Raw genomic sequence first — 13,539 nt, 5'->3', positions numbered from 1 at the left:
TCATTAGAATATGTCTGCGGCCCAGAACAGCAGAACCACTCTTAGGGGCAGGGAGAGGACTCTGGTTTGCAAATTTTCCCACTCTTTTGCTTTCAGGCATAGTTCTAAAATGCTTGGATCTGACTTAAAGAAGAAACAAGAAAACAAATTGCAAACACTGGCCAGGTATTTTCACTTGTTGAATTTTCCCAGATTTTAAAGTCCAAAATTATGTAATGGCTAGTATTTTTCTAATTATTGATCTTCAACATACCAGAGGAAGGACAAATGTCTGCAAAATTAAATTTCCTAATTTTTTCTCAAAGGAACGGGATAACCATTTAATTGAGAGTATTTGGCAGCAGAAAAAAGAGGAAAGGAGCTTTTCCCTTAATAACTCTTAATTATGTTTCAGGTAATGTGGTTTAGGTGCAGCTCCTCAATCACCCATTCATTTATTCAACAAAAATATTATTGATCCTCTATAATAGACACAATACCTCCCACCTGCTAGAACCAGGGAAGCAAATCAAATATTGTCTCTGATACAAAAACTCAGAGTCTAGTGAGGAACTCCAACTAGACATTATTATAAAATATGATGCAAGTGATGATAAATTCCTGGGTATTATGGGGAGCACTTCTGACTCCAGAGGAAGTGAAGCAAGAATCAGCCAGGTGGAATTTGGAACTTGGTGAGGTAAGGAGACAGAGGGACTATTCCAGAAAAATGGAAAAGTATTTGCCAGACTTGAAGGGAGAGAGAATGGCATGTGCAAGGAATAAAAGAATATTTCCTGAAATATAGAGAAAACCAGACAATGAGCCCAGATAAGCCTGGAGAGTTAGGGGTTATAAATCCTCACAGATGGCAGCTGTTTCTCCCACTGGGTCTAGACATGGGGCAGGTGACTCCTTGATTCTCACTGCGACTTTCAGTACCCCTGCCCCTGCTCCAGTTGAGATTCACCTCAACTGTGAATCTCAGATCACTAGAATATGGCATCTACTACCTTCATTGTTGCTGTCATCCACCAAACCCTCATCATATCTCCTTGTTTCCGGAAGAGGCACCGTCTCTTTCTACAGTTCTCTCATCTTTATACTTTGCTGAATTTAATATTCAATGTAGTTTGTCCTCCTAGTACTCTGGCCTCTTAGTTCCTTGATGTTCTCTTCACTGTTTATCTTGACCTCGACCCATCCAGTCATGACCAAGGTAAAACCAAGACCTTTTTAATAACCACAGTCCCTCCAGAGACTCAAGCAGTGCATCCTTTCTCAGATCACCTCATGGGCTACTTTCCCAGAAAATCTCTGCCTCCAACAATCACTCAACCCCACAAATCTCAATTTGACACTATCCCTCATTCTCTTGGTATTCTCCTTATCTTCGTCTCTGAGTTTAAAGTCCATGCTTATCATTGCAATCACTTCTTTGCACATACTCTTGACTCAGAAAAAAACTCAAAGCATAATAGAAGTGCCTACACTCAAGTTTCCCTCTAACTCTCTTAAATGAAACAGTTGTGCTATCATGAGGGTCAACTCTCCCCTCCTGCATAAGAATCCACCCCCAGATTCATACAGAACAATATTCCAAAAACCCAACATCCTTCCTGCTAACTGACATTAATTGTTGGCCCTCTCCTGGATCATTCTTATCAGTATACAAATATGTTGCTATTGTTGCTAGCTTTGAAACATCTTTCTCTTGACTTTACTAACCTGTCTTGACTCCACCCATTTCTTTGCTCCCTCTTGCAGCAAAGCCCCTGAAAAGAGGTGCAATTTCCGATTCCTTTCCTCCCATTCTCTCTTAAACTCACTCCAATAAGACCTTCATCACCACGGTTCCACTAAAACTGTGCTTACCAAGGTTACAATGACTTTCACATAGTAAGTAGAAAAGTCAATTCTCAGTCTTCATTTTACTTGACTTTCAATACCTTTGATACATTTGATAACTCTGTCTTACTTAACATCCTTGATTCATACATGTGTCTTCCTCCTAACTCAGCTGGTCACTCTTTCTTACCTCTTGGACTGGTCCCTCTTCATGTCTCCCCACTCTTCAAGTGGCGTGCCCTAGGATTTAATCCTTTATCCTCTCCTCTTCTCTCCCTGCACTCATACCCTGGATGATCCCATTATCATGAAACAAATCTGCCTCAAACCTTGAGTGTGTAATGTACATCAGAATTCTAAGTTGGCTACATAGTAACACCTCAATGACTTAAAAGGTCTCATAAAGTCCCCTCTCATCCTCTCTTATCTTCTCTAGAAAAAAATAAGGACAAAAAAGTAATGACCTTTGTCTTCACAAATGTTTACTCTAAAGATTCTGTTAGGGATGCTAACTTGAGCTTCTATTTTAATGAAGCTGCACATTAAGGAAACCAAGTGGTACTACCAGAGATTAATAAGGAGTATGTTGTCTCTAAATCATTTGTTTTCAGTTTTCCCTCCCTTTAATTGAGAACTACTGTCCTACAACATGATCTCATTCTGATTTCTTTTGTGCAAATTGGCTTTTGTTGCTAAGTAACACACTGTGAACTGATAACCACTAAGGTTGCCTGGCACCCAAACCAGAAGATGAAACCTGTGTAGCATTGTTAGGTGCTTAATTTAAGCCCAAACACAGTCACAATAGAGTTTGCTATGGTCCACGGCAGATACCAAAAAAACAAAAGACCGTACTTAGCCAATTTTCTATTTAACAATGTATACTCTATATAATACCAAGATATTTCTTATTAATTACCTACTTAAATTTAAGATGCATTTACATAGTAAAAAGGAAAGATCTTCCCTGTATATCCATGTCTCCACTGTCATTAATATTGTTATTAGCAGTCACTTCTGAGGATACCGTGAAATGTGAACTTTTGCAGCAGACGATATGATCAGACATCCATTTAACATGTCAACAAGGTGAATTTTGAGAATAGAGAAGAGGGGGAAAAAAGGACCATGTGAATAAAATGGGTACATTGGACAATAGACATATCCCTCAAGACTTTTTTCCCATTAGTTCAGACTTAATTTTTATATGACCCTCCCAGCATAGCCTCTATCCAGAGAGAGTATTATAGTCACCTAGGCTGTTCAAGCAAATACCATGCAATGGTTAGCTTAGACAATGGGAATTTATTAGATCATAGTCTGAGGCTACAAAAACAGTCCAAGTCAAGGTGTAATCAAAATGATGCTTTGCTCCTGAAGATTGAGATTCTGGGGTTTGGCTGCCAGTGATCCTTGGCCCTGACCTCTCCTTATACATAGCAATGCAAGTGGCAGCCTATCCTGGCCTCTCCCATGTATTCCAAGTTCCACTGACCTTCAGCTTCTTCTCACTCATGTCTTTCTCTTTATCCATCTGAATTGTATTCTGTTTATAAAGACTCGGCAATAGGATTAAGACCCATCCTGATTGAGTTGGCCCACATCTTAACTGAAGTAACTTCATCAAAAAGATCCCATTTACAATAGGTTCACAACCACAAGAACAAATTAAGTTTAAGAATGTGTTTTTCTGGACTACATAGCTCCAACCCCCCACAGAGAGCTCTGATTTGTTCCATGTACCACTTGTCATACACCTAGTCTCTAAACACAAATCAGCTATTTCAACTTGAGATCATCCAAATAAACAATGATCCTTTCCAAAAGTGGAGAAATAAAACTGGCTGTGGTGCATTGATTGAGAAGCAGCATGCCACTTTCCAAAGTCATTACAACTACAGGGTTTTCAAGGGTAATGGACAGCACAGTTTTCACCTGATGTACTGCTTTCTGACTCTGGTCCCTGAGTACTAGGCCCCTCTGCTATATTCTGTATTTGTTGTTTTGTTTTGTTTCTTTTCTCCAACAAAAGAATTATCAGCTAACTTTGCCCCTCTAGGATACCGTGTGTTAAAGCACACCAATCTTCCCCTGAAGATAAACAACTCATTCAGGCAGCATTCTCTCAAGGACTGTTCCAGACAAGGCTTTGTAAATGACCCAGTTTTCCTTCATTGCATGCAGTCCTCTCTTAAGGTGCTGCTACTCTACCCTACCCACCACCGTTCTGAGAGACTATTTTTCAGCTACTGTCACTTGCATTCACTAGACCCAGGCATAGTCCACCAGTAGTAATTCAGAACAAATTACCTCTGCTTCTGCTCAGAACCTTAGAATCACCTGGACAGGTGTTTAAGCCTCAGGTAGAGCAACAGCACTGGGAATGTGTGAGAAAAAGCCTCTTTTTCTCCCAGCAAGGGTGAATAAGCTTTGACCACAGACTTCTACCTCTGCTTTACAACACAGCAACCAACCCAAGGGAAATGTGTCATAGTACAGGAGAAAAATATTGGTCTTGGCATCTGAGAGCCCAGATCACATCCTACCTGGGTGACTTCATCTCCCAGAACCTTAGCAACCTTGCCTATATACCACAGAAATCCTAGCAACCCTAGGGAATTAGACACTAGGAAGAGATGACATATGGAAGGCAGCTGGTACAAAGAACCTAAGAAAACCTGACACAAGACAGGGACCCCTGTTTTGATCACCTGGTTACCTGGTGGCAGAGGTGAATCTAGAAGCAGAAGTCCATCCCCCCACCCCCACCACACCAACAAAATGTGAAAGACCACGGGGTGCTCCTGTCCTGTCTCAATCCCAGGGCTGCAAATGGGAAGATATCTGGTCCTCTAAGGATCTGAGGATTTGGACATGCCGTGGAAATACAGGCAGCAGTTGAGGGAGGACAATAAGAAAAAACTCCCAAAGCAGGAGCATTTGTAATCCACTGCATTTTGGGAGAGCATCACACCACTGCTGGGAGTCCAAGCCCCTCGAACTTATATTTCTAAGACGCAAATAATGAGATATTTTATCTTTGTCCACTTCCCAAATTGCCTTCTCTCTATATTACCCTATATCAATAAATAGGGCCATACTCTATCAGCTTGCCACAGTCAGAAACTCAGGAATGTTCATGGATTCCTCCTTTTCTCTTACTCCCATATTTGGTCCATGCCCCTCCTTCCTCCTCACCCTCTGGGTGTCGCTACTGCCCTTATCTGTGCTTTCATCAGGGACCTCCTGTTCTCCCTCCTGCCATCAGTCTACCCACTTTGACCAGCCTCCACACCTGCTGCTGGAGGAGCATTCCAACCAGCCAAGAGGAGCCCAGATCATTTATCAGGGTCCTCAATATTCTGCAGGCTCCTGCCCCCTCTGATTGTCTGGCAGGACCAAATCTAAGGTCATGGCCAGGATTCAAAAACCCTGTGCTCTAGCCCTGGCTTCCCCCTACAGCCATGTGTTCTATCATGCCTACTTTTCCTTTTACATGCCAAGCTGCTTTACCACAAGCTTTGTGCCCACACATGCTGTTAGTTCTTATCACCTTCAATGTCTTCCTCCCTAGGCAACCCACATATCCACAAGAAACTCCCTGTTCATCCTATAGCTTCCCGCTCAGGCCTCATCTCAGCATGACCCCTCCCCTTCACCACCAAAGTTACTCATTGTCCTGGGACCCTACTGTCCCTGGTTCTAACATCATCCCAAAATAGCTCATTACATTTTCATTGTTTGCACTTGTGTCTTCTTTCTGGACTCAAGAGCAGGGATAGTTGTAGCTTTGTTTCCCAGGGCCTAGCCTGGGAATAATAACTAACATTATTTTCTGAATTAATGATGTCACACTGGATTAATCCCTCCACCCCTGGCTATTGTTCTTGACTTCAATTGCTCCCTTTCTCACTCCAATCCATCTTTCCAACCTCTTCTCCCTCAAACCCTCAAACTTTTCTCTAACCAGAACCTACAGTTTCTTCCTTCTTTCTCTGGTCTAAGCTTCTGTTAGTCTCCAGTGACTGGAAAATCTTTCTTTTGCTTCACTGGCCTATCCTGGTTACCCCACTACTTTTCAACCTCTTCCCATAGTATATGTTCTCCACTCCAGATCTGACTTATGCTACTCCACTTGTTGTTTAGCCCTCCATCTGGACTGAATGATGTACTACGCATTCTTCAAGGATCTACCTGAGTTCCTACCCTCACCCACCATCTTGTGCATCCAGTTGGTCAACAAGACCTGTTGTTTCTAACTTTCAAAAGTTTTCAAATATGGACCCTCCTCTCCATCTCCACAGGTTGCACTCCCCCCCCCCCCATCCCTTTGCTTTCCCTGGTCTCCCTGTCTCTTGCCTCTCCATTTGCCATGCTATGGCATCATAAGGTCCATCTTCCACATCTCAAGCTGAATCATGATACCCCTATTCATAACACCTGCTTGCAAAATAAAGTTCCAATATCATAGCATGACTAATAAGGCTCTTTACAACCAGTTGCCCAACTTACCTTTTTGCTCTTTTCGTTTCAGGACACCCATATGAACCCTATGCTCTAGATACACAGAATTTCCACTATAGCCTACATCATACTTTCTTTCTTTTATTCATGCTATTCTTTATTTTAAGGAAAAACCAAGTCAAATCCAATGTCTTCCCTGATATTCCCACTGTCAGTGGCTAGGTCATAATTCCAAGCTTAAGAACCATTTATAATTTTTACTTCTCATCAATTTAGCCACAGATAACTGTTTGACAGCATCTCTATTTACATGGGGGCAGAGGGTAGGAGGAGGGAAAACATAAATGTTACTAACTTGTTGATTTGCTGATATAACTCCTTTGTGGTCCAAAATGGTGCCTTTATGTAAGCAAAGAGCAGCAGATGTTCCAGAACAGTGAGGTTGTCAAACAGGACATCATGCTGAGGACACACCCCCAGCTCCCTCCTGATTGAAGCCATGTCTGTCTGTAGGTTCTTGCCATTGATGAAGATGGTTCCAGAAGTGGGAGGGTAGAGTCCTGTCAACATGGATCTGCCAGAGGAAAAGAAATCAGCAGGGAGGACATGCACTACTAAGACTTTGGGCACCAACTACCCAATCATCTCTAACATGATACACCCATCTTGAGAAGAGCACATGCATTCTGAAGAAATGTTTTCCACCCAGTAAGTTAAATGTTGGGTGGAGCTTAGTGAGATGTTGGCTGGCTTAATCTTGGAAACATGGGCTTATGATATTGCTATAAGCCCCACATATATACTGTGATCATAGCCCATTATAGTTGGATGGGACTTCTAGATTATAAAATCCAACTTCATTTTCACAGATGAAGAAACAGGTTAAATAAATAACATATTTAACTAAAGACTCATAATTAAGCACAGGCAAAGTAGGAACTCAAACACCAATGCTCCAACTGTAAGGCCAGACCTTCTTCTGCTACCTCCAGGTGATCTTCCCATGTCAAAACATAACAACTCAAGTCACTTATTCAGCTAACATTACCAAAGAAAGCCAGAGATGGCCTAGTTCTGGCTTCTTTATTCCAAGAAGTTTGGTATACGTGTTTTAAAACTGTTTTCTTATTTCTAAAAAGTTTGACTACACACCTAACATAGGACCTAACAATTTTACTTCTAAATATTTACCAAAATTTGTCTGTGCAAAGATATACACAAATGTTCATAGAGTCTTTATTCATAAATAATCCCTAAAAAATGGAAACAACCTAAACTGGTACCAACAGGTGAAAGAATAAACAAATTGTGGCATGTCCATTCAATGGAATATGACTCAGCAGTAACAAAGGACCTAACTCTGATGGTTACAGCATCATCAATGGATCTCCAAATTACTGTGCTAAATGAAAGAAGCCAGACACAATTCTATCTATAAGGAATTGCAAACTGGTTTATAGTGACATTCAGATCAGTCGTTTCTTGGGAGCTAGAGGTCAAAGGATACCACAGAGAAACTCTGAAGGAAACAGAAATGTTCTGAATCTTCATCATGGCAGTGATCTCAGCATTAACCACACATCTGTCAATACTCACTGAATGGTACTCTAAAAGGGATGGTTCTTACTATCTGTAAATTATGCTTCAATCAACTTAATCATAAACTGTTTTCCCTATTATTTTCAAAACCTGCTTTGTGGGTACTGTAAAGTAACTTGAACACATTCTGCACAAGTCTCAGAAATCTTTGTTTTGCATAGGGAAGACTCAGCAAGTCATTCCATTAATTGGGCTTTCAGCCTCTCATCTGAGAATTCCCAGGAAGAGACAAGCATTTAGGATGACTCAATATGCACTTCAATGGTTCACTGAAAGCAATAGAGTCAGTGAACCTTGAAACATAAAGAAACTCTAAAGTTAATTCTCATCGTTTTACTAAACCCAAATTTTGGTTTTACTTGTAAGACATGTTTAAGTATAGGTTCCATGTAAAATTCTGACTCTTTGATGACTATGTGCAGCTTGTACTTTTAAGATCTGAAAACACTAAAAGAAAATTCCTCAAGGAGTAATTCAGTATTCAAGGAAGAGATAAAACTTTCTCTATTTTTTCAATATTTTTAACATGAGATTTCTGAAGTTATATGTATGTTGTTTTTTACTTTTCTTAATAAGTCTGAAGCAAAAGTTTCTTATCATTTTTTTAACTAATCAGAATTTATCTGTTATGTTTAATTGCAAAAATAACAAAAAGAAAGTGATTTTCCCAAAAGAGAAATTAAATAATTTTGATGACTTTGCCTTAAGGAAACCCTCATTTTCACAGTTCAGGGTTGTTTTGTATACATATCCAGACAAGCTGTCCATGAACGCTCAAATTCACTGCTTTTCTGATATCACATGATTTGATTCTTTAATGAATTTGGAGCCATTTGATCCCAAAGCAAGAATCAAGCCTTAACAATAAAATAACCATATAAAAAGCAGAACATAAAAAAAATCAGATGTTTAAAAAAATTTCCAATATCATGCAGAATTTAATCTTTCTATAGAATTGCAAGCAATATTAAACATAGTAGGAAAAAAATGCCTAGAACCTTATGAGAATAAAGTAAAAGCATGGTGAATTATTGGTAGGGTATAAAAGTGTTAAAGGAAAGTAAATCTATTCACCCAACCCCTTTGACTTGACTCCAGATCTAAAAGTTAATTGTGTAGTTAGGAAGACAGCATAGCTCTGGTATTAGCATTTCTTCTTTCTAGGTCTCAAAACTCTGTGCTGACATGGACATATTATGTGTTCCAGGATGCATATAAGGTACTCTCAAATGTTTATAAAATTAGATTGATAGATAGATAGATAGATAGATAGATAGATAGATAGATAGATAGATAGATTGATAGATAGATTGATAGATAGATAGAATGATAAAGCAAAATGTTAGAATTGGTGAATCTGGATATCTGAACTGGGGAGTATATTGGAATTTTCTGTATGGTGTTTGTTTTATTTCATCAACTGTGCTGTAAATATGAAATTGTTTCATGATAAAAAGTTTAGAAAATAAAAACTCTAAACTGAAATACATAACAAAAAATTAGGGAAAAGTAAAGTAAGGAAAAGAAAAGCAAAATAATCAAAACATCTGCCTTATAGGTAAGCTGATATTTTTGCAGATCAACATGCCCAGTATTCTATCAAGGTGACACAAGACGTACATAATGGTGGTTTTCCCAGCTCCGTTTGTCCCCAGCAGGGCGGTGATTTGGTCTCTGTGGAAGGTGAGGGTGAGGTTTTGGACTGCTACTTTGTTGTCCTGGTATTCCTTGGTCACAGAAAACAGAGATACCCCTGGGAGACCTCCTTCAAAATTCCCGTCCTTATTTTGTGGCAATGTCCCTGTGAAGAAAAATGTCAGTTTTTCATTGGAGGACTTCAAAATTCCCTGAAAATAATCCACACACTTGTTGATAATTCAATAGGCTGCCTTTGGACTTCAATTCTAGCTTTGTGAAACATCTAAACTTTTCCTGTACCAACAAAGTTTCAAATTCTTTCTTTCCCAAAATCAAGAAGAATGGAAAAAATAAGTGAAATTGTTGATCATATATACATATATACGTATTTTTTTTTGGCATAGGCAGGCTCCAGGAATTGAACCCAGATGTCCAGTTCAGCAGGTGAGAATTCTTGCCACCATTGCACTGCCCCATAAATTTTTGAACTCTATGATACCTATCTTACAAAAAAAAAAATTAGAAATACATGCATGTACATGTATATGTCCAAAGAAAAACAGGAGGCGGCTAAATCACACACCAAAAAGTTCATAAACAATTGTTCCCCTAAGAGACCAATGTGTTATGGTTGATGTCTTTCAAATTTTCTGAAAGGTCCATATTTGACTTGTGCAATCAGGAAAAAAATTACTTCACAAAATCGACACAGTATAAAACCATAATCATAGGAGATTGTTTATTCATGTACCATACCTTTGCAGAGTGTGTCTGAGTGCCAGACACTCACTGTGAATTAGACAGGTATGGTCCTGCCCCTTTTTTCTGAGAAGTGCTTTCCTCATTTGTAAGTGGCAGTACTAGCTTCTTAAATGTCAGCATTAAATAAGCTAGCACAAAATGTTTGCTGTCCACTTTTGTTTTTATTTTTTATACATATCCACTTTGGAATTAAGGTTTTAATTTTACTAAATTATAACATATACATAAATGCACCTAATACATAGAGTAAATATAATATAACACATAAAGTTAACATTCTGAGGGTATTAGGTCTATGCAAGGTAGACATTATCCAACTTCCAACTTGGACCCAGCATGCCTTAACAGTGGGCCTGTAGGGAGCAGTGCATAAACAGTTACAAAGGCTCAACCAGGAATGAGAAACAAAACTGACCAGAAGGAGAAACGTGTGTCCAGTGGTACTACTCTACAAACCTTTTTTGACAAAATTCTCATTGAAGAAGAACAAATCAGAAGTCATATAATGTTGCTTCTTCTCCACCAAACCGCAAATATTCTTCCAGTAGGACACGGTAAAGGGAAAATACCATGGTTTTCTTAACCCAAATGTTCCTAAAAAAAATAAATAAATAAGATACGGTTTAAGTTAGCTTAAGCAGTTCGCCTATTTAGATGAAGATTCTGTAATAGAATACCTTAGTGAATTAATATAAAATGTCATTCCATTTTAAAATTTCCAATGTAGAGATGGCCCTTTGTTCAAGAATGTCACATGTATGAACCAACCATGCAGGAGCCTGAGCCACGAAGGGAAGAGTAGCTCGGGCTTGCACACAGGGCCCTAACTCCATCATCTATTAGGATGCCCCTTACAGCCACTGTCCCAAGAGACCATCCAGTAATTGTTCACAAAACAATTTTTAGAAATTGCTAAATATTTCTCAGCTCTTCTCTTGCCTATTTTTCATATTTACAGGGATTGATATAAAAGAAGGAACACATGAGCATGGAGTGAATGCATGAAGGACTTAACTAAAATTTCTGCAAAGAAGAATTCATGAAGTTAGCACTTTTCGATGCACCATATCAACATTCTTCCAATGTGCTCTCCAAATTCATTTCAGTTTACTTGATGGTTGACTTTGTCCTCAAAATATATCAAAAGGAAAGTGGATTTAATTATTAGCAGTTTCCAGTTTTCTTTAATACATCCATTCCAGCTTAAGCTGCAAGAATGCAATTTACCTAACAGGCTAAATTCTACAAATTAATAAAGGCCTACATGAAAAATATGTTAGTGCTTTGGCCATCCAACAAAAAAAGATATGCAATAGAGAGACATGTTCTAATTAGAAAATTTAGAAATGATCACAGAATAGAAGTAAATTCATGGTGTCATCACCTTTTGAAAGTTAAAGAAGGGCACTGAGATGGTATCCATCTATGAGTTACCATCTCTTTGTGGGATGAGGACAAGTTGTACACGGGTAATTACAACATATCAGAGGAATCATTTGACACACTTGCTCTGTGCCGGGTGATGTTCAGTTTCTTTACTTGTATTAATTCATATAATCCCACAACCACCCATCACCTGTACCTGACAAATGGGAAAAAGAGGAACAGAAAGGTTGTCCAAGGTTGCACAGCTGCTGAGCTCCAGAAACTGCACCACTAACCACTGGCTAATCCCTCATAGCATCTGCCTGGCCTAGCTCACACGTGCAGCAGCTCAAGAACACCAGTCGCTCTACCAAACTCCTGCCATATCCCAGAGTGAGCCTGCAAAGCCGTGAGTTTCCAACTGAGATCAGCCTAAAAGATGGAGTCTTGTCTCAACTCAGCTTACCGGTCTCTTCAATGACCAGATAGGAATCATAGAATGAGCTCTGTACTCACACACACGAACGAGTTTGTGAAAATAAAAATAATAAGCAAGCAAATGTATCAGGAAATGATTGCATAAATGCTGGTCACTGTCTTTATTCTCACTCTTGTTTAGTTTTGCTGCGATGGGACCTTTCTCAGGGGCCACACCCACTCACTCCTGAAGACAGAGTGAGTGGGCATTGCCTTTGGGATAACAGGTTAGCAATGTGATTTAAATGGCTTCAGAGTATTTATAGATTTAGAATTAACTATTAAAATTCTAGAAATATATTCTAGAGAAGAGAAAGGACAACAAAGTAGGGACAAATTTGAACACAAACATAGGTGTCTAGCATTATTTATAATGGTAAAAAAGCAGAAATGATTTAAACCCGCAAACTAAGGAATTTATTAGTTTCATTTAATGGGATGTTGAACAGCCATTGACAGTACTTTCAAAGACATGGATAAAAGCTTCTGGAAAAAATATGCTTAAAGATATATTATATATACATATAGATATATTCATATACAGTATGGAATCCAACTATATATAAAAAAGTATCTAGAAAAGACCAGGAAAAAATATATTGCTACTTCTGGTTACTGAGATCAGAGATGATGGATATTTTCAGGCTACTTAGTATATGCAGGTATATATAATATGTTTACATTACATATAATATATTACATAAATATATGTAATATATTTCCAAATATATTATAATAAAAATATATGTATATATCTGATGTTTTACAGTTCAATTTTTCATAATCATTGAGGAGAAAATGAAAGTGGTAGAGTGTCTTCATGTATAGGATATACCAAAGTGAAATCTGAAACAAAATCTTCAACTCTTTTCCACCTCAATATAAAATTTATACAAAGATAAATATGAATTTCTTAAAATGGTTTTCAAACTCTTGCTCATGAACCAAAATAACAATCAAATGCAAAGGCATGTGCACACGCACACACTCACACATATACACACTCACGTACAAACCTGAAACAATATCTGGGGGTCACCAGTCCCTGCAATGGAGCTAAGAAACTTCTCCTTTTTGATAATGTCCTTCTCATTTGTTCACTTGAATCTTAGGAAAATCACATTTCAGTCAAGCCCTGTCTCACTGTGGGAGGATCTGCGCTGAGAGATGAATGAGAGTACCTTCTATGGAGGCAGCAGAGAAGAATTTGCTTTATCTCCCAGAGGTCAGAGTTCTCAACTGTAAGCCCAAGTATGAGAAGGGGCTGGGAGGACTCAGTGCTATGACAGGGAAACTGAAGAAGTCCCAAAGATCTAGTATATCATTAGGGCTTTGTCTTGCTGTTTTACAGTTTGCCCTCCCCTAACCAGAGATATTTCAGCATTTAAATAGAAATGAATTAACTGC

General features: G+C 38.8%; 1 protein-coding gene and 1 long non-coding RNA gene across 3 annotated transcripts in view; one reads left to right on the top strand and one right to left on the bottom strand.

Moving 5' to 3' along the window:
* ABCA13 (ATP binding cassette subfamily A member 13) overlaps positions 1-13,539 on the bottom strand; it is a 442,652-nt gene that overhangs the window by 218,219 nt on the left and 210,894 nt on the right. The window contains 3 exon segments of the mRNA XM_077118896.1: positions 6,647-6,865; positions 9,511-9,691; positions 10,747-10,884. Of these exon segments, the coding sequence (XP_076975011.1) occupies positions 6,647-6,865; positions 9,511-9,691; positions 10,747-10,884 (538 nt within the window).
* On the top strand, positions 620-12,178 carry LOC143648636 (uncharacterized). 2 transcript variants are annotated; one of them, XR_013158682.1, is made up of 3 exons: positions 620-679; positions 6,805-6,999; positions 11,249-12,178. It is a non-coding gene; the product is annotated as an uncharacterized LOC143648636 (long non-coding RNA). The 2 variants fall into 2 exon arrangements; XR_013158685.1 differs by lacking the exon at positions 620-679 and adding an exon at positions 903-1,198.

This window comes from Tamandua tetradactyla, chromosome 1 (genome assembly GCF_023851605.1).
Source record: "Tamandua tetradactyla isolate mTamTet1 chromosome 1, mTamTet1.pri, whole genome shotgun sequence".
NCBI classification, from domain to species: Eukaryota; Metazoa; Chordata; class Mammalia; order Pilosa; family Myrmecophagidae; genus Tamandua; species Tamandua tetradactyla.
The sequence above is the reverse complement of the archived record's forward strand: the minus strand, read 5'-3'. Positions and strand labels throughout refer to the sequence as shown.